We start from the raw sequence: 21,727 nt of genomic DNA, 5'->3' as shown, positions 1-21,727 counted from the left end.
TGAGTATGAGGTAGATCTGGGGGAACCTTATAAATACATTTCAAATGACTCAGGTGCGAAAATTCCAACTTTAGAATCCTAGATTCCGAGGAGATGCACTCACATATCCCACATCACTGCTGCTCACACACGACCCATGAGGCCGTGGGGAGCATTCAATCCACTTAGAAGGCAGTAACCTGAAGCTCAGAGCAGTAAGCAGCTTGCCCGGACGAGTGGCAGGGCCAGGGCTGGCTTACAGGCTCTCACTCGCGCTCTCCCGCTACACTCTGCGGCGCCACTTTTTGAGGGCTAGGGCAACCCAGAGAAACCTCTTGGACTAAAACAACAGTAAACACAAACCTACCAAGCAGAACACAGTCTCGAGGGACCCTATGGGAGCCAAACCTCTGGAAGGTGGAGTTCTGACCCGTGAGGCTGACCTGCCTGTGTACTGCCAGCCTCCCAGGCTCTGCTCTGCACATCCCTGAAGGGCAGTCCTCTGGGTTCCCCTGTGGCCCCCAAGACAAGCAGAGGGACAGGCCCAGGGGGCTCACTCAACTCGAGGCCAGTCTGTGGGGAGGATGGCCCCAGGGGAAGTGTGGGGACTAAGGAGCTACAGCAGCTTGAGCCTGGTTGATAGTACAGTGGGGCTTTGACTTACGAGTGTCCTGACTAACGAGTTTTTTGAGATACCAGTTGTCTCTCGGCTGATTTTTTGCTTTGAGTTGACAGAGTAATTTGAGTTAACGAGCTCCTTAACAAGCTCGGTCTCAGAACAAATTAAACTCATAAGTCAAGGCCCCACTGTACTCAACTACTCAAAGATTTGTTTTCCTCTCCTCACACACAAATTCTGGCACCAAGTGGCTAGCACTGTACCTGCAGGTGGAGCCAAACCTGTGGCGGTGTCCTGGCCCAGTCCAAGGTACTCCTGAACCAGCTGACTCAGCTGTTGGTAGGCAGCATCCAGATCATCTGTGGCAAAGAGAGAGTGTCCTTTAAAACACCAGAATCCTATCAACATACAGCCAATTGGCAACTGTGGACGGTAGCGATTTTTTAGCTCCATTTAAGTTTATGAATATCATGGCAGGCAATGCCCTAGGGTGGCCCCACGACATGGACAGGACCTGGGAACAGCTCTGGACTGAGGACAACTCCTGGCAGGGAGCCAACAAGGAAACAGCCTCAGGCCTACAACCACAAGTAACTGCACTCAGCCAAAAATAACAATATACTTAAAGCAGATTCCCCGCGTCCCCAGTGACCTTCAGAAATAAAACTTTGCTGCAAGTTACCAACCTGCATTGATGACTGCATCAAAAAATCCTGGAGATTTCTGATTAATTTTAATGTAATGATCCACTCTGGAGACAGCAAATTCAATCTCTACACGACTGAAGAGCCCTTTCCTCCGCAGGTGGCCCTCATATTTTTTCTTGTTCAGGGGTAGCACCAGGATATACCGAGGTTCAAAATGGGAGAGCTTCAAACTTCTTACACCCTGCACATTGAAAAAGGGTAATAAGTTAGACACAGAGACAGGATTTAGAAATAACTTTGGAGATGTCTGAAAACGTAAAGCAGGGGTCCTCAAACTACGGCCCGTGGGCCACATGCAAATACAAATATTGTATTTGTTCCCGTTTTGTTTTTTTACTTCCAAATAAGATATGTGCAATGTGCGTAGGAATTTGTTCATAGTTTTTTTTTAAAACTATAGTCCGGCCCTCCAACTGTCTGAGGGACAGTGAACTGGCCCTGTTTAAAAAGTTTGAGGACCCCTGACGTAAAGTATACTAAGTAATATTACATTGAAGAATTGCTTTTATAATAAGAAATAACTAGCTATTATTTCCCTATACATATCTCAAGATTGGATTTTCATTACTGCTCCCTCTTCATCAAATATTAAATTATCATTGGAAATATAAGAAATCACTCTACCTGGTATCCTCGAACTAATCATTCCAATGAACATGACTGTCCAAAAAGAAAACTGCCTGATACACATAGGTACCCTCAGGGCAGCACTGCTTCTTTATTACTGAAGAGCGACTTCAGTTCTACATTTCAAAGGCCTCCTGGCAGCGTCAGGACAGAGATCTTACCAGAGAGAAGGGCTCCTCTGTTCCCTTTTGTCATCTCCCTGGGACACTTCCTGTTCCTCCACCAGCCGGCAGCCTGGCCTGCTCCTGTCACAGCCTCTCCCCAGAGCACAGGACGGCCCAGCTCCAGACCCCGAGATACCCAAGCCCACAGCGGGAAGCAGCGCAGGTGGAGGTGTTAGCTCCCGGGAACCCCGTGCAAACCCTCACCTGAGCCCGTTTTCTCATCAGGGAAATGAGAGAGTTACTCTCATGGACCCGCAGCTCCTTCCAGCTCAGTCCTCTCACTAACAGTTTCACCCAGTGCTCAAAATCTTTGTTTTAAAAATTCAGGGGAAGAAATACAGGCTCTTTTCAAAAACAACTTCTAAGACGAGAGCAGTTGAGAGAACTGGGAGCAAAGTCTGACTTACGGACTCAACCGCTTGGGAACGAGCAGGAAAAAGCTCCCAGGGAGGAAAATGGGAAAGCAGGAGCCACACTCAGAACCGCTGAACTGCCAACAGGTGGACGCAGGGAGCTGGGGAGTCCTGGGCCTTAAAAATGCATCAACTTTCACCTCTTCCTTGTCCAAGGAAGACGTTGTTGGAAAAAGGCCTTTTATAAAAACAATGAAAACCTCCTTAAATGCAAACCCAATCCCATGCAGAACGACAGGGCGAGCAGGATTTGAAGTTGGGAAGGGTAAAGAGCTGGGAGAAGCGGGAGGGTTCCCTGAAGCTGGGACACTCACCCACACCCGGAGCCGGAAGGGACCACGGCTCCTGCTCCGTGAGGTTTTAAGAAACACGCCGAGTCGATAGGAAGGGAATACCAGACGTGCCCAGATTTAGTTTTCCGTTAAATTTGGGCTAATGGAATAATGTTTATTACAGATATTTTTTCTGACTCCAAAAATGTTAGACCCCCAGAGCAAGGACAATGGCCAGGTACGGAAACTCACCAGGGCAGAAAGCCCCGGATGCCTGGCAAGGGGCCAAACAGAGGAGACAAGCACCTTGCCCCCAGGGTAACCTATCCTCCCCAGCATAGCACTGGTCACAGGGTTTGGACCCCTGACCTTTCCTATCACTGGTTAGGCCGTCTCCTCTAAAGACAACATCTAGGCCTCAGTTGCATTTCAGCTCCAGGCCTAAAAAAGCAGCACAAGCAGACAAGTGGTTCCTTGGCTGCCTCGGGACCAGCTACTTTGACTAATGACCCAGGCCCTGGCACCGACCAGTCAGTGGAGACCACGGCCCTGAAAGAGCACACCTGGAAGCTGATGAATGGTCTATTGCAGCGGTTCTCAACCTGTGGGTCGCGACCCCTTTGGCGGTCGAACGACCCTCTCACAGGGGTCGCCTAAGACCATCCTGCATATCAGATATTTACATCACGATTCATAACAGTAGCAACATTACAGTTATGAAGTAGCAACGAAAATAATTTTATGGTTGGGTCACAACATGAGGAACTGTGTTTAAAGGGCCAGAAGGTTGAGAACCACTGGTTGGGACCCTCCCCTGAGACCTCCCCTAAGAGTTCCACCTGCAGGAAAGAGACAAATACGCTCAGGACAAAGAGCCCAGTGTGCGCTCTCCCTCCAAGGAGCACGCCCCTGCCACTCCCTGCCCCCTCTCCTTCCCCCACAGGCACATACCCCACAACCTCTAAGGGACCCCATGAGACCTGCAACCAGGGAAGCAATGGGCAGCAGCAGCTCATCCTGGGCTACCCCCCAGAACCTGTCTCCTTTTCTCCGACTTCTCAGTGAGCGCAGGCAGCCCAGCCTAGGCTCTTCTGTTGCTTCTTCTATGCCCTTCCTTGTGTCACTCTCCTAAGTAGATTTGTGCTGCCATCATGGACTCAATACCCTTTGGCCCTCCTCTTTGGATAGCTCCATCCCCCAACCCCTTTCCTTAAATAAATTCATTTTTTTTTATTGCTTAAAGTATTACAAAGGGTATTACATATGTGTCCTTTTTTTCCCCCCCCCGCCCTTGACAATCCCCTGGCCTCCCTTACCCCCCAGTGTCTTATGTCCATTGGTTAAGCTAATATGCATGCATACAAGTCCTTCGGTTGATCTCTTACCCCCCTCCCTTCTGCCCCCCAACCCTCCCCGGCCTTCCCTCTGCAGTTTGACAATCTGTGTGAGGCAGCTCTGCCTCTGTATCTATTATTGTTCAAAAGTTTATAATGGTCTCTATTATCCATGAATGAGTGAGATCATGTGGTGTTTTTCCTTCATTGACTGGCTTATTTCACTTAGCATAATGCTCTCCAGCTCCATCCATGCCGTGGCAAATTGTAAGAGTTCCTTCTTTTTTACAGCAGCATAGTATTCCATCGTGTAGATGTACCAGTTTTCTAATCCATTCATCTACTGATGGGCACCTTAGGCTGTTTCCAAATCTTAGCTATGGTGAATTGTGCTGAAACTAAAGAGAAAATGAACAAATGGGACTACATCAAAATAAAAAGCTTCTGCACAGCAAAAGAAACCATCAACAAAACAACAAGAAAACCCACTGCGTGGGAAAACATTTTTGCCAACGTCATATCTGATAAGGGCCTAATCTCCAAAATTTATAGGGAACTCATACAACTTAACAAAAAGAAGATAAACAATCCAATCAAAAAATGGGCAAAGGATCTAAATAGACACCTTTCAAAAGAGGACATTCAGAAAGCCAAGAGACATATGAAAACATGCTCAAAGTCACTAATCATCCGAGAAATGCAAATCAAAACAACAATGAGGTACCATCTCACACCTGTCAGACTGGCTATCATCAACAAATCAACAAACGACAAGTGCTGGAGAGGATGTGGAGAAAAAGGAACACTTGTGCACTGCTGGTGGGAATGCAGACTGGTGCAGCCACTATGGAAGACAGTATGGAGTTTCCTCAAAAAACTAAAAATGGAACTCCCATTTGACCCTGTGATCCCACTTCTAGGAATATATCCCAAGAAACCAGAAACACCCATCAGAAAGGATATGTGCACCCATATGTTCATAGCAGCTCAATTTTTCTTTACTCACCATCTGAGATGGCTATTTAGCCTGCTTGCGCACCCCCGGCTTTAGCCTTTCAGTTAATAAGGCCATATTTTTAAAAACACATGAGTGGAATATTCATGCTTTTCCTTTGAATCTTCACTTCGGAGAAACTTGTGTATTAATACAGAAGATTAGTGCAGGGAGATGGGGTATTGGGGCAGAGAGAATGCCCCCCCGCCCCTCTTGAATCCTGCAAGTCTAACTTGCTAAGAGAACGAAAATACTGCAACCGGTGAACCAGCGGAGCCAAATGGCAGCAGAGCCCAGGTCCCCACGGAGAATGAGGGAACAAGGTCACCTGCAGGCTGCCACCGCCCCGAGGGGACAGGGAACCAGTTCTACACCCTGTGAGGATCAGGCTTTACCCAATATCACTTCACAGAGACTCAGCCCAAGCTCTCAGAAGCAAGAGGATAATCTAGTGAGAAAATGGCTGAGAAAATAAACCCAGAGCGGCAGTTTTACTCCTAATAAATGCAGACATTATGAGTAATACACTTCTTGTATTGGAATCTAATTCCTGACATTTAATTTTTATGTGTCTTGCCTCCCACATACTAATTGTAAACTTAAAATCTCACGCCTCCATGTGCATTCCTCTTGTGCCCAGCAGGGTGCCACCCCAAATATAAATACACACACACACATTAAAGATAAGTTGATTGAAAGAAAGACACTTACTTCTATTTCCATATGAACACAGGTGGCTAACCCGTCTCTGGCGATGCCTTCTATGGTGTCCCTACTCAATCCATAACTGTGATCATTATAGTTAAACGTGAGAATGAATTTCCCCTGAAATTTAAGAAGTACAAAGATTTTCCTAAAACAGCTGCCATGATGAAATTTAATATAAAGAAAATTATTTGATGTCTTACTTTTTATATGATTCCATAAAACTTACCAATATTACCAATAATATAACAATGGGCCTATGAACATTAATATCAGACTGTGATGGAGAAGTTGATTCAGAATTCTCTGCTGGCAATGACAAATTAGGTTTTTGGAAATAATGTGCTGACAAAATGTGAGAGAGTGAAATGTAGAACAGGTCATTTTGCTTACTTGCCCTCCTCCTGGCCAACCTGCTCCATAAATCTCCATTAGAGACAGAAAAACTTAGTTCGCCATCTGCCTCAGCAACTTGGGCTCTGCCAGCACCCCGGGTGGCCCAGAAAAGCTTCCCTTCTCTAAAGCTTGCTCTGCCCGGTAAACGGTAAACCCAAAGGCCGCGGATTACAGGGCCGTCCTGAAACCTCTGCGTGCTGAGAGGGGCCATGAAGAACAGACCTATCCTGCTTTTCCTTATAGGCTACCCAGCTCTTCCCAAGCTGTACTCCCTCGCAAAACAAAACAAAACAAACAAACAAAAACAAGTAAAAACACATGTCTCAAAATTGTCTCTTTCTCTGACAATATTACAGTTATGAAACCACTAGGTCTAATCTAAATCATGAGGCTAATGACAATGGAAGGAATAGAAACATGGACAGCTCTGACCCCTCATGTGCATGTTTTGAAATAAATTCTGAAGTGAGCCTGCAAGGCTGGCCCCCCAGTGGCAGCGTCCTCAGTGAGAACATGCAGTTAGGAGTCTCCGAGCTACCCTGCGCCTCCTGAACCCCCGTCTTGGAGATGTGTGAGGATGGGACAGGCTGTCTGTCGGGGCGGTGGTTGAAGGCCAGGAGACACTGGGTGCCCCGCAGGGTGGGATGGGCTCCGGGGGATGTGTCTGCTGCGAAAGATGAGGAAAATCCACCCCCTCAAATCAGAAGAAGCTTATGTCATAGATTCTGGAAGTTAACTCAACTATAAGTATCCTCAATAATTTATTCTCGGTGTCATACCCTCTTTGCTCTGTGGAACAAATACTATGACTCCTTTTCTTTTAATCTATGTATTATAACCAACTAGATAGATAGATAGACAGACAGACAGATAGATTGATAGATAGACAGACAGACAGATAGATAGATGATAGATAGATAATAGATAGATAGATAGATAGATAGATAATCTACCAGGTATGTTCTTATCTTGTTTACTGTGACTCACCCTGTTTTCAAAAAACCTTGAACCAGGTTTAAGATATATACTATATATACTTTGGGGACAAGGGCCTCCCTCTGTGGATTCCAAATACAGTTTCTGGAAGGATGTAGGGTGGGAATTACTCATGCACTGTGCTTATGTATAAAACAGGCCCTGTTAATAATTTTTTTTTAAGAATTAAGATTAAGTGACACTCCTTTCATTTCTCCCTGCCAGTGAATTTCTTAACAAATAGCAGTAATCATATTTCAGAAGCCTCCAGATCTGTGGTCTTATTTGCACAGAAGAAGTAGGTAAATGGCTGTGTCATGGACATGCTGGGGGATGGCTGTGTTGGGAGGTGTGCTAGGGGAGGGTGTGTGGCGATGGGTATGCCAGGGTTATCTATCCAGGGAGGATGGTAAGTGGGGGAGGGCAGGCCGCCGAGGGGATAAGAGCGGGGTTCTGTGCACAGAAGGCTGAGTGTGTGGCCGAGATCAGCAAAGCTGACAACGTGTCCTGAGTTTATAATCTGTAGGTTTGTCTCTCTTCGTAAAACAGTCTCCAGCTCACTTTTAAGAAAAGAGAAGGGCGTCAGAGGAAGATTCAAGTTGAAGGAACTGACATTATACTGAAGTCGTATGTGTCAGCAGAAGAGGTGAAAATGAGTGATTCTCAGACACATAAGGATTTCTGCAGAGGGAATGGAACTGTAAGACTAAATACAGCAGAGTTCAGTGATCTCGTTGAGGAGGAACTGAAGCAGACTTGATTACGGGTATGATAGGCAAGGTGTGGAACATCAGGGGAGCACATGGGTACTGAGAACAGATGCACCAAACCGAGAAAAAATGGCTCTAATCCAACAAGAGAAATCAACATCGATTTGGGGAACTAGTTGTCTTTCAACCCAGAGTGTCTTAAGAAAATGCTTCTTGCTAATAACAAGATGACTCCTCGGATCCCTCTAAAGCAGTGGTTCTCAACCTGTGGGTCGCGACCCCTTTGGTGGTCGAACGACCCTTTCACAGGGGTCGCCTAAGACCCTCCTGCATATCAGATATTTACATTACGACTCATAACAGTAGCAACATTACAGTTAGGAAGTAGCAACGAAAATGATTTTATGGTTGGGTCACAACATGAGGAACTGTATTTAAAGGGCCAGAAGGTTGAGAACCACTTCGTCTACACCAGGGTCCTCAAACTTTTTAAACAGGGGGCCAGTTCACTGTCCCTCAGACCATTGGCGGGCCGGACTATAGTTTAAAAAAAAACTATGAACAAATTCCTATGCACACTGCACATATCTTATTTTGAAGTAAAAAAACAAAACGGGAACAAATACAGTATTTGTATTTGCATGTGGCCCGCGGGCCATAGTTTGAGGACCCTGGTCTAAAGCTTTCAGAACTGTGACGTCCCAGAGGACTCTTGACACAGTAAACTGAACTGTCAGCACGGGGCCCAGGCGGGAACATACACAGCATCGCCGAGATGTGCCTCTGACAAGGTCAGAGGGAAAGGGCCTGGGACAGGAGGGCTTCTCAGCAAATGTCGGAGGAAACGTGCTCCGTGGTGCAGCTGGTCGGTTGTCGCCACTGCTTCGGGGTCTGTGCTTGAACGTTCTGTGCTGATGTGCACTGAGGCAGAAGCCAGGCTCATTACTGGGGAAGGTGGGGCACAGAAAGGAGGGCGGGAGGGGAGGGGACGAGGCAGGGAGGATGCAGCTGTATGGGCATCACTGGGGGTGGTGGTCTTTCAAAAGCAGAAACAGACTTAATCTGGCCCTTTTGTAAATTTCAGGGGGAAAAGTGGTGCAGGATTCCTTTGGTGATGGAACAAACGATAATATAAACAGAATCAAGGCCCCTGGTGAAGAGACAATAGGCTCACACTCACTGCTAATGAGGAAGACATGAGACATTCCTTTAGTTCCACTGGGGTCACGGGTGGACGTGTATTGACATGAGCATACACTTTTGACAAATAAAACAAATGAGGGTTGTGGGGGTTCCCTTTGCAGGTGAAGGTCAAAAAAGAACACAAGTGAAGGGATTAAGAAAAAAAAAAAATATATATATATATATGACACATAGACTACAGTGTGGTGATAGCCAGAGGGAAAGAGGGGCGGGGCAGGTAGAAGTGGGCAAAGGGGGGTACATGGGGATGGAAAGAGACACTGCTTTGGGTGGTGAGCGCACGATGCAGGATGCAGATTACATTTTATGGAAACCTATATGGTTTTATCAACCAATGTCACCCCAATAAATTCAATAAAAAAGAAAGAACAAATAAATTATCTTTAAGAAAATGAACTCAGCAGCAAGGGTGTCATAAATTACTAGCAATTAGATTATTAGGGTTTCAGGAAAATAAATTGAGGCTGATTGCCCAGAGCGCCTGTTTTAGGCTAATGCAGGGCAGCTCCCCTTAACAGCAAGCCTTCCTGGTGCACTAGTGAACTGCCTGGCCTCCAAGACTCAGAACTTCCCAAACAGGGTGCTATAATGGATGGCTAAGGCTGCCTAGGGGTCAGGGACAGGACAGCCACATGGAACACACCGTGATGAAATAGTGCTCCAGGAGGCAGCAATGAGAGAGCCCCACTGACAGCAAACAGAGGAGGGTCTCTGGGCAGAACCCACCCCCTGGAATGCTCAATTCGCAAGCTCCGTGCACCACGTAGGTCTGTAAGAGCTGTCTGTCTTCAGTAAAATCTGATTAATGACAGGAGAATCTGATAAACACAGATCACAACCATTTTTCACAGTGCTTTTACTTCTATTTTCTTAAACCGTCTACTCATCAGTCATATTGAAAATTTATAATACTTTCTCTAAGATCATAAAATAAAGCAACCTGTGGACAATGATGGATTAAGTGGATTAAGGAAAAACAACCCAATAAGAATACATCTCTCATAACAAACACAAAATGTAATTGTTCTTTTTATTACTGTTTTCCAATATTTCTACCAGAGCACATGTATTTCTTGTACAATAAAAATAAAGGAGAACATTCTTACCATGTGCACCATTTTATTAAAAACCTCTTCAGAGATAAATTGGTAATCAACTCGATCCCCTTCTCCAAAGTACGGGGGTCTTGTGGTGTGACAGGCCCTGAAAACATAGAACAGATCATCTAGTCTGTATCTCGTAACTTCAAATTCAAAATGGAAATGAGTTCAGTATAAGGTATATTAGAAAAAACTGAAATTGACCCATAAATCGTTAAGTTATTATACTCCATAGGGCTGAAACAAAGTTTGGATTATCAACACAATATTTTCTCTCATTGTTACCGGTGACCTTCTGAGCAACCTCCTCCGCCATCACGTAATAACACTGAGGGGAGTAGAACAATAGTTACTGCTTACGTATTTTCCACCCAAGTGTTTTCATGTTGTCTCTGATCCACGGCACGTTCTCCACGTTCCTCTCTCATCCCTCCATCTGGATGCCCACGTGATTTCAGGACTCAGTTTCAGTGTCACTCCCCTAAAAAGCCTTTCCTGAGCCCTTATCGCTGGAGTCTGCACCTCTTCTTTACACTCCCATCCCTTGGCGCCTGCGCTGACTGCAGCCAGGTTGCTTGTTCGGGACCCACCGCCCCTGCTGCCTGAGGGCAGAAGTGAGCTTGTTCCCTGAGCTGCCAGGACGTGTGCACACTGTGCGTGAACCTCCTCTGGGAGCCCAGGATTCCAAAGCTCAAGAGAAGTCTCAACTCAACTGTCTGAAATAGCATTGCCACTCCACACCCCCAATAATTCTCTCTCACCAAACCGCCTTTTTTCCCCCGGGTACCAGGTTTTTTCCCATCTTCCCCAGCAGGACACGGGGATCATGAGGGGAGGACTGATCTAATTCGCCGTGTTCCTGCTGCATTCCCAATGCCTGGTCCCCAGTAGACACTCACTGACTATCTGTAACACGAATGAAGAAATGCAATGTGTGAAGTGGACAACAGCCGCAATAAACTCCATCTCAGAGGTGACTCTAACATGACTTGTCTGAGGCCACAGAGCAGCCTGGTGTCGCTCCCAGGACTCACTGTGGGTCCCACCTCGCTCAGGTCTCTTGACTTCATACCACTCTGACTTCTGTAAATACTAAGTCTTGACGTCACACTTAAACCGTATACTCAGGAAAGAGACGTTCTAAGAGCAGACTGGCAAGTCATGGTGACATTGGTTCTGTTGTTTGGATACACTGGCATTTCCTCACACACCCTGGCAGGGACCTGAGACCCTCTGACTGCTGGTGTCCTTGACAGTCAGGGGAGATAAACCAGTGGCCGGGCATCAAACCCCCAGCGTAGCCTTACACACTGCGCCCAATCTGCACGCTCAACACAGGAACCGAGCGGCAGGAGTCGCTTCAGAATTTGTGAAAGGAAGACAAAGCAAAGCACAATGTGGCGCTTCTAGCAGGTAAAGGGAGAAATGGCGTCACCGATGTGGGGAATGCTGATGACAGAGCTGCACCCACTGCGGAACTTTCCACTAAGAAGGCCCTGAGGTGACCTGAGGCTTTTGAATCTGTCATCCTTTTTCACACACAGAAACATTCACTGTGGAGTGTGCTGCCAAGTATGAACATCTTAAAAAGAAGTACTTCGTAGTGAAAGCATGTTTCACTAAACTTAAAAAAAAAATAATGCTACATTTTGGACAGAGAAATCTGCTTTGGCATCACTTTTGCTATCCTTTATCTCCCCTGTAAATACAATTTCAACTGCAACTTAAATTTCTGAGTTCATAATTTACATCGTTAAACCACGGTCAATTAGTTCGATCCTGGTTTGTAACGGGAGCCATATTCCCTGTTAGTTTCACTTAACTGACAAAAGAACGGAGTTAGAGATGAACCCCAGGCTACGACACCGCCCTGAAAGTCTAGAGGTGAGTTGGACGTTATGATGGCCAATTCGTTGGCCAGCTATCATCCAGGATCCTCACAGACCCAGTCCATGCAGAGGAGGAGAGGGTCAGCAGGGAAAGGAATCCAGAGGCCAGGCCGAATACTGGGGTGTTCAAGTACCAAGGACACGGGACAGGAAGAAAACCATACCTCGGAAGAGCTAGCGGGCGGGTGAGGAAGTAGCATGCAGACTTAGAATCTCAGTTCTGACCACACTGCCTCAGGAAATAATCAACTCCTTGTCATCGCAAACATCTAGGCAGAGGCTCGGCTGTGAGCACATCTAAATTCAAGCAGATTACTGTAGTGAGCTCTTTCAATGGCATCCACAAAGGCCCAGGTGTTCCTCGAGCATTTGGCAGGCAAATGAAACTGTTCCCAACGCTCAGTGCAATATGTCAGTGAACTGCTGGACACATGTAAGAGGTCAGCAACACGGAAGATTCCAGCACAGATGTATCTGAGTGTCAAATTCCACGAAGCCACTCCGCTGTCCACTCTCCAGTAACAACACACCCCTTTCTAACTCACACCATCATCACCTGTCACTTATCCTAACTGGTCTCCTGTCTCCAGCCTGCCCTTCCCAAACCCTCCCCAAATGCATGCCGATAGGGTGTGCTTCCCAAACAAGGCTGTGAGCCAACTCCCCTGCTCAGAGACCCTTTATGATCAGATACTGGCTGTCTACTAGCTGGTCACATCTGTATAAACAGACAGCTTAGATTAGATTGCATCCAGGTAATTCTAGATGCCAGCCCATTTAGCTAAATAGCTGTGGTTTTTTACTTTTCTGTTTAGAGTGTTAAAAGTAAAATATATTTAGTAGCCAACATCATGCCAAAGGTCATGAAAAGTGAAAGTACTAGATAAGGGAGAATACAATTTTCTTTCATGACTATTCAGATCACTTAGATCAGTGGTTCTCAACCTTCCTAATGCTGCGACCCTTTAATACAGTTCCTCATGTTGTGGTGACCCCCAACCATAAAATTATTTTCGTTGCTACTTCATAACTGTAATTTTGCTACTGTTCTGAATCGTAATGTAAACATCAGATATGCAGGATGTATTTTCATTGTTACAAATTGAACGTAATTAAAGCATAGTGATTAATCACAAAAACAATATGTAATTATATATGTGTTTTCCGATGGTCTTAGGGGACCCCTGTGAAAGGGTCATTAGACCCCCAAAGGGGTTGCGACCCACAGGTTGAGAACTGCTGACTTAGACGGTCTTAAATCTAGAAGGTGGACGGGCAGGCTGGTGTTGCTGTGTTTCCCTCATTGTCCAGCTCTCTTCCAGAAAGACACCAATGTTAAGGCTGGAAACAGAGAGACTCCAAAGGCAGTAAACCTGCATTCCCAGGACACTAATAACACATGTAAAGAATATCCAACCTACTTTTCTTTTCTTTTTTAAATACATTTTTGTTGATTTCAGAGAGGAAGGGAGAGGGAGAGAGAGATAGAAACATCAATGATGAGAGAGTATCATTGATCAGCTGCCTCCTGCACACCCCACACTGGGGATCAAGCCCGCAAGCCAGGCATGTGCCTTGATCAGGAATGGAACCATGACCTCCTGGTTCTTAGGTCCACGCTCAACCACTGAGCCATGCCGGCCGGGCTCAATCTACTTCTAAAACCAGAAACAAATAGTAAAATCAAACCTAAGACAAGAGCACAATCTCTCTGCCACAGTGACATTTGTTATACCACCAATTATGCTTTTACTATTTATATATCTGGATATGCAATTTAGCACATGAGAACGTCATTGAATATGTTGGTCTTAGGTCAATGCAATTTAAAAAGGAAGACGGGACACCAGGAGAAAATAAAATACATAGGAGGGAAAGGAACGATTTAAGCAAATGAGAGAAAGTGCCTTGTAAATGCATACATCCACAGTGAAACTGTATTCATGCCTTTTCTCTTTTCACTTAATTAAAAATCAATAACATTTATGTTGGATGAAGAATAAAATAAAAGAAAATATAAAGAAGAGCAATGACCTGCTGTGATGTGCTCTGGTTTTATTATTGGTTTTAATCAGAAAGCTGCTGCATAAAATTGTAGTAACTATCTTATTTTCTCAATGGATGAAATTACTAGCTATCTAACCAGTGACATGGTCTTTGATTCATACTTTGTTGGAATTCTTGCAGTGATTTGCCATTGGACAAGCTCTGACCTCTGCCCCATGGGATGCAGTGAACGGCTGGCCGATGCTGTGGACCAGTGAGGGAGGTTCACTAATTCCATCCAGAGGAGAAAAATAGCAGCGGCAGCAGTAATAGCACAGAAGCACCAGCTAATTTTAGGATTTCTGTTCTGCCATCTTTTGCCTCCTTACAAATCGCACATAACACCATTCAGGTTTGAGTTCCCTATCCTATACAATAAAAGGCTACTATGCAAATTGACCGAATGGCGGAATGACGCACACTGACCACCAGGGGGCAGACACTCAATGCAGGAGCTTCCCCTTGGTGGTCAGTGTGCTCCCACAGGGGAGCGCTGCTCAGCCAGAAGCCCTGAGCCGGGCTCATGGAGAGCACAGCGGCAGTGGCGGGAACCTCTCTTGCCTCTGTGGCAGCACCAAGGATGTCCGTCAGACACCCTCCGAGGGCTCCTGGACTGCGAGAGGGCGCAGGTTGGGCTGAGGAACTTCCTCCCCTCGAAAGCACAAATTTTGTGCACTAGGCCTCTAGTTAGATTATAAATTTCATTAAGACAAGGACTTTGCCAATCTCCTTTCCACTGTATCTTCAAGGCTTAGCTTCTGGGAGGAACTCAGTAAATATTTATTGAAAGAATGGATGAACAAATGAATGAACCCTTCCATCTTTTCTTATACCCATCAGTGGAGATTGGGGGAAATCACCTATGCTTCCTATTAGTCATTTCCCACGAAAGTTGCATATAATACCATTAATTAGTTCATCCATTTGCTCACTCAACCAGTAACTCATTGATTGAACAAGTACTTATCATGTGTGTATTAGGTGCCTGCCACCTGCTGAGCCCTGAGAACTCAGTGGTGAGCATCACAGACCTTAGTCCCTACCCTCATTGGGCTTACAGATGAGCAGGGAAAACAGACATTAGATGAATCCATCACAAGCATGATGAATAAGCATTCTAAGAGGGGAAATATGGGATGTAATGAAAATGGATAATTGGGGGGCGCATCCAGGTGAGAATGCAGAGGCAGACGGGGTCAGAATCTGGGTGGTGAGTTCTTTTTTTTTTTTAAATATATTTTATTGATTTTTTACAAAGAGGAAGGGGGAGAGAGAGAGAGAGTTAGAAACATCGATGAGAGAGAAACATCGATCAGCTGCCTCCTGCACATCTCCTACTGGGGATGTGCCCGCAACCCAGGTACATGCCCTTGACCGGAATCGAACCTGGGACCCTTCAGTCCTCAGGCCAACGCTCTATCCACTGAGCCAAACCGGTTTTGGCCAGAATCTGGGTGGTGAGTTCTTAAACACCTCCCAGGACACGTCTGACCCAGCGTGCCTCAGCAGTGCATACCACAACCGAACCTGAGGGGCAGGCCACCAACCACTGGCCGTGTAATCGGCTCCCAGGAAGTGCAAGGAATCCTGATCAGAGAAGATCTTGGCTCTCCTCATTTTGGTTTTCTAGAAGGTTCCAAGCTTACGTATTAGCTCAATAGGCAGGATACACCCCTTTGCCCTGGTTTGATCTTCTGCTCTCTGGGTTCACTTATCTTTTACTACAGGTCCAAGTGCCCCTATATAAGTATAATGACACTCCATACGGTTTTATTCTAAAATTAAGTTTTAATTTACTTGTGTTACCTCAGGGTACTTCAAATATATTAATGAGTACATTATTCTTTAGTATTTGCGTCCTGAGGTTGTTTGGATGAGGAATGTAATTTTAGATATCTGAATAACGGACCTGCTTAAATAGCATCTGCACTGTTTGAACATGTGCAGCTTAAGGGAAGGAAGTTTCCTGTAACAGCATTAGAACGTAATTTGCATTTATTTTCCTCGCTGTCCTATATATCTTTTCGCAGTCACATCCTCAGCTCACGGACAAACACCACTAATCTAAAAGTAATTTCGTTGCCACACAGGAAAAATAAAAGAGGAAACCGGTGTGAAAGACCACAGTGATCATTCTAATATGATTCTCGGAAACACTTTGGAAGTCTGTACATCCAGCTGAAGGTTTCTCATGGAGGTTCTAGTTTCCTGGATATTTCCTCTATTTTATCTAAGTCATTAGGGAATTACACAGCAAAATATTTGTCCAGAAAAGCAGCAGCGAGCTGAGTGCTAACCGGCGGGAAAGGAAGGGAAGGCTTTGCCTACCACTTCTCAGTCCTTCTCCCGAAATTTGGCTCAAGAGAGGAAGCCGGGCGGGCGTGCAGATGAGGATCCGCGTGCTGTGCTGTGGGCGTGGGAGACTGGGAGGCTGCCTGTCACACATCACAACATTGTGATTGTGCTGCCGCCCCGCCCAGCGACAAGATGAGCCCGCGTACCAACGCCTCTCTGCGTCATTAAAACACGTGTATTCCCTGACCTTGGAGAGTGCTTTGGTTGTCACTGAATTAAAGATAAACATTTGAAGGATTAAAGTAAAAAAAAAAATACAGTGTACATAACAGTGCAATAAATGGCGAAGATGCAGATAAGCCTTCTATGCACGCATTTGAACTTGCTTCAAATCAATAGTCAAAATTAGCAATCTCCAACCTTCCAGTCTCCCCAGCCAATGAGCAAACTTACCCGTATCGGAAGTAAGTGCTGAACTGCCTGCAGAGGCGGTGGGCGAGTTCCCGTTTCCCACAGTCCTCAGGACCGGCTAAGACCAACATGGGGTACGGGGCGTCCAGGCTGGGCAGGGTGCTGCAACACAGGGCAGGGTCAGTGCGGGGCCTGCTCCGCCAGGGCGGGGTGCTGGCTGCACCCGCACAGCAGGCGGGCCCCCCTCCATACGATGCCAAAAATACATTCAAAGCACAGACAACCCGGGAAATCCAAGTCCGTGTAAATCTAACTTAACAATTCCTTAAAAAGAAAATAGATGGTAAGGTATGTTAAGTCTTGCTTGATGAAGTATTCCCCTATGAATTTCAAAATGAAATAAGTAAGACTGCCCTCTGAGAATTTCACTTTAACATCCCTACCTATTGCATTAGAACACTGATATGCAAAGAAACGGTAATAACTAAAACTTACCTGAGCAATTACTATGTCCCAGGCACTATTCTAGGAGTCTTACATGTTTTACCTCATTCAGTCATCACAGGAAGCTAATGGAGATATTTCTATCATTATCCCCATTAACAGGTGAAGACTGGAACACAGAGAGGTTAATTGACTTGCCCAAAGGAACAGCTAATAAGTAAGAGCTGACGTATGAATGTCGGCATGGCTGCTGGGCCTGAGACGCTCGCCTAAAGAATGAGTTGAGTACTAAAACCTCCTGCAACACGGGGAGCTAAAGTGTTGGACTCCACTCATGACACTAATTCTAGAGTAAGTGGGACATTTAAAATAAACAGATGGCTGAGGGGTGAATGTTATGAAGAATGGGGGTGGTGGCAGCACGATGCTTCAGCCTCTCTGAAAACCCACAGAGAAACAGAAAAATGTGAGCACAAAAGCCCCCGGAAAACATGTATCACAAACCAGGGGACAAGGTATCTCCATGAACCGCAAATCTGTGCAGGAAGACGGAGGAGGAAGCAATGGGGCAGCATGTGAGGGATCTGAGAGCAAGGGAACCCCGAGCAGCCAATGGGGTCCCCTGGGAAGCGGGCAGGCTGGAGCTGCACATGCACCAAACCTGTCCAGGAATGTTCACGGCCGCTGTGGTGTAACAGCCGGAACCAGAATCAGCCTGTACGAATCCCTCAACTGACTGTGGTGCATCCACACAAGGAATGCTACTGAGCCATCAAAAGGAATGAGCTACTCATACAACCCACCAACTTGGATGAATCTCCAGGGAATGAGCCAATCCCAAAGGGCATATACTACATCATTCCATTTACATGACATTCTTGCGATGACAACATTAGACAGATGGGAACAGATTCCGGGTGGCCAGAGCTCAGGGCAGCTCAGAGGGAGGCGGCTGCAGCTATAACAGGGAAGCGCAGGGACCTTGTGACGAAATCATCTGCATCTCGACTGTAGTGCTGCTCACATGAATCTACACACGTGATAACATTGCACATGTGAGGACATGCAAAAGTGGCAAATTCTGATACAGCTGGTACTGCATCCATGGCAGTTTTCAGGATTTGATATTCTACTATTGCTATGATGTCACCATTGGGGAGACAGTGAAAATACATAGAATTTCTCTATTATTTCTTACAACTGCATGTGAATCTAAAATTATTTCAAAATAATTCTTTAATGATTCAAGAGAAGAAAACTTTGAGAGAAAGTGACAAATATTGATAATAAGCAAATAAATATCCTCTTTCTCAAGAAGAAAACCAAAGCAAAAGAACAGAACAAATATTAAAGGCTGTAATTAAAGAAAACTTTCCTGAAATAGAAATAAAACAAAACTGTATCTTATGAAAGAACACACAACATACCTGAGAATATTAGCCAGAACAACGAATACCAAGATTTTACTAGTACTCTAGTAAAATTACTGGACTTAGAAAAAAAAGGGAAAAAAAATGTTCCGCTAGAAAAAGAGATGACATGACTTATAAGGGAAAGGAGATCAAATTGTCATTGGATTTTTTACAGCAATATTTTGCACAAAGTAAAATGAAGTAACAGCTTCAATATATTCAAGGAAAAATGGGCCATGGACTTTATATATTATAGCAAAAATGACTTTCAGTATAAAGGGCAAGAGAATACCATCAACAAGGGATACTGACCCCATAGACCAGCCGTGGGCAAACTACGGCCCGAGGGCCGGATCCTGCCCGTTTGAAATGAATAAAACTAAAAAAAAAACAAACCGTACCCTTTTATGTAATGATGTTTACTTTGAATTTATATTAGTTCACACAAACACTCCATCCATGCTTTTGTTCCGGCCCTCCGGTCCAGTTTAAGAACCCATTGTGGCCCTCGAGTCAAAAAATTTGCCCACCCCTGCCATAGACTGTCCTAAGGAATCTCCTAGAGAACAAGCTTCATATAAGCAAAATGACTCAAGAGACATCGATACAAGGGGCTGGGAGTGAGCAATGAATACTAAACTACCCACAGAGCCAAGACTAAGTGACAGCTAAGGCGAGTGTGCAGTCTGTGATGGATATATGTCCTGACAATATCAATACAGTACACTATTTTTAAAATGGGGTGATTGACACTTACATAAAATATATGCAATAGGCAAAGTCATAGAGACAGAAAGTAGATTAGAAGTTACCTGGGAGTGGGAGTAGCCGAGAACTGGGTGTTATTGCTAGAGTTTCTGTTTGGGGTGATTAAAAAGTTTTGCAAAAAGACGGTGATGATAGTTGTACAAAACTGTGAATATAATTAATGTCACCGAACTTTAAAATGGGTAAGATAGCACATTTTATTCTCTATATATTTTGCCATAATGAAACATGGGGGCTGGGTAATGGGAAGAATATAGGCAAGATACGTTCAGTGCTTTCAGTAATCATGTTGGTGGGGGTGTTGGTATTGTTATTCTGATACTGTTGTGGTGTAATGTGGGATTTTTAAAAAGAGTAATGATGGGATATTCTAGTTCCATCCTCCATGTCCTTGGTATGGAAGAAAAGGAGGTTCAGATGAAATAGGTAGGGGGTGAAGCAAAAACTCAGCTGTAATCTTGAAACTGAACTGCAAGTATCAATGTGAAGTGAGGAGGTACTTTATCATCTATTTATAGATTGATACAGATAGATCTATCCAGATGTAGATTAGATATCTATCAACAGCTTGGACAGATGTAGATAGATAGGTGCAAATAGGATAGAGAGAATAGATGACTACATGGATGGAAGGACAGAAGGAAGGAGAGAAGAAAGGAAGGAATAAATAAATATATTCCTGGTTCGGCCCACTCTAAGGCCTAGAAACAATGACCAACTCTATAGCCATGATTGTCTCCGGCACTCAGATTGTGACTGGAAAATACCATTTCTCACTAAAACAAACCAGAGCTTCTGGGGGAAATGGAAGATTTTTTAAAAATATATTTGTATTTATTTCAGAGAGGAAGGGAGAGGGAGAGAGAGAGAGAGAGAGAAACATCAATGATGAGAGAGAGTCATGGATCAGCCGCCTCTTGCATATCCCCTACCAGGGATCGAGCCAGCAACCCAGGCATGTGCCCTTGACTGGAATCAAAACTGGGACCCTTTAGTCCGCAGGCCAACGCTCAATCCACTGAACCAAACCAGCTAGGGCAGAAATGGAAGATTTTAAAGTTCAGACAGGACTTGCACAAGAGAGTCTGCAGAACCCTGTCAGTCCAGAGCATGAAGCTCTCAGCAACCACCAGGCCAGAGTCAAGGTTCTGCGGGCTCATTTTAATCCTGTATCCTCACCCAGTCATGGCAGGGCAGGATAGTGATTCCCCCAAAATGCAGCACAAAAGCCCCAAGGTCAAGCGTCAGGGTTCCTCCTCTGGGCTCCCGGAGAGCTGTGTGCTGGCCCAGAGTGGGACGGGCAGTGCCCTTGCGAGTTTTTCACAATGAAGACTGCCCCCTGCCCCGGCTGCTTGGCCATTCGCACTTACCTGCTCAACAGCCAGAAATGATGATGAAATATGTGTTTATCAGGCACTGTTGTAAATTTTTTTGATACATATTTTTATATAAATGTACCCTAAAGCATGAAACAACTAGCAATCTTCATAAACTAAAAAAGAAACACAATGAGGACATAAATGCTCTTTAAAAAAAAATCAAATGTGCTTTTCCAGATGTATGCAAGTAAATGATAAATCATTTCACCTAGAGGGCTACCATAAACATGTATAAAACTGTCAATGTCTGTATTATTAAATTACATGTAAAAAATCATGTCCTGGATGCAAAGTAAAGCCTTTTGCTCTCTGTGGGAAACCATGTGACGTACAGGAGCAAATATCACAAGAAGAAGAGAAGCCATTTATAACCAAAAGATCTTACAAGTATTTTAAGCACGCCGTTGGGTCTTGGTAGACTTTCTGAATTATACTTATAGCATAAATGGCCATCTGCTCCAACAGATCGGTTAGAAAGGAAAGGAGAAAACGTGGTAATCTGTCTCCGAACTTAGAGGTGAGAGACTGTTCGTGTGTTCAAGCAAGGCAAGCGCCTGCTCCGAGGGCACCCATGAGACAAGACTGGCAGGCTTCCCTCGGCCAGCGGGCTGCCTCCTGGGCTCTAACAATCCGCGTTCCTGGGATGCTCCCTGTCAGGGGTCCAGCCTCCACTCACAGCTAAGGAAACATGTACAGTGGACAGAAATGATCACGATCGTCCGTGGTTCTACCCTACAGCAAAAACCCTGACAAACTCTTTTTACTCATTATTATTATTTCACCATCCCATGTCACAGGCTGGCCATCATTCAGAGGCCAGATGAGAGAGGGACAATGAACCTACTCACCACCACACTTGGGGAAACACCGAGAGAGAGCCCATCT

The 21,727-nt window shown here is 45.1% G+C and overlaps 1 protein-coding gene across 1 annotated transcript in view; it reads right to left on the bottom strand.

The window, feature by feature from the left end:
• LRGUK (leucine rich repeats and guanylate kinase domain containing) overlaps nt 1-21,727 on the bottom strand; it is a 113,945-nt gene that overhangs the window by 46,231 nt on the left and 45,987 nt on the right. Inside the window, exons 11-15 of the mRNA XM_070425050.1 lie at nt 16,882-17,001; nt 10,205-10,301; nt 5,821-5,934; nt 1,285-1,486; nt 862-957 (exon numbers count right to left, since the gene is read on the bottom strand). Of these exons, the coding sequence (XP_070281151.1) occupies nt 862-957; nt 1,285-1,486; nt 5,821-5,934; nt 10,205-10,301; nt 16,882-17,001 (629 nt within the window). The remainder of the gene's footprint in view (nt 1-861; nt 958-1,284; nt 1,487-5,820; nt 5,935-10,204; nt 10,302-16,881; nt 17,002-21,727) is intronic.

The sequence above is a fragment of the Myotis yumanensis genome, unplaced genomic scaffold (genome assembly GCF_028538775.1).
Source record: "Myotis yumanensis isolate MYYU_CA2020_CCGP unplaced genomic scaffold, mMyoYum1.0.hap1 SCAF_9, whole genome shotgun sequence".
NCBI classification, from domain to species: Eukaryota; Metazoa; Chordata; class Mammalia; order Chiroptera; family Vespertilionidae; genus Myotis; species Myotis yumanensis.
This window is presented reverse-complemented; position numbering and strand designations above follow the sequence as displayed.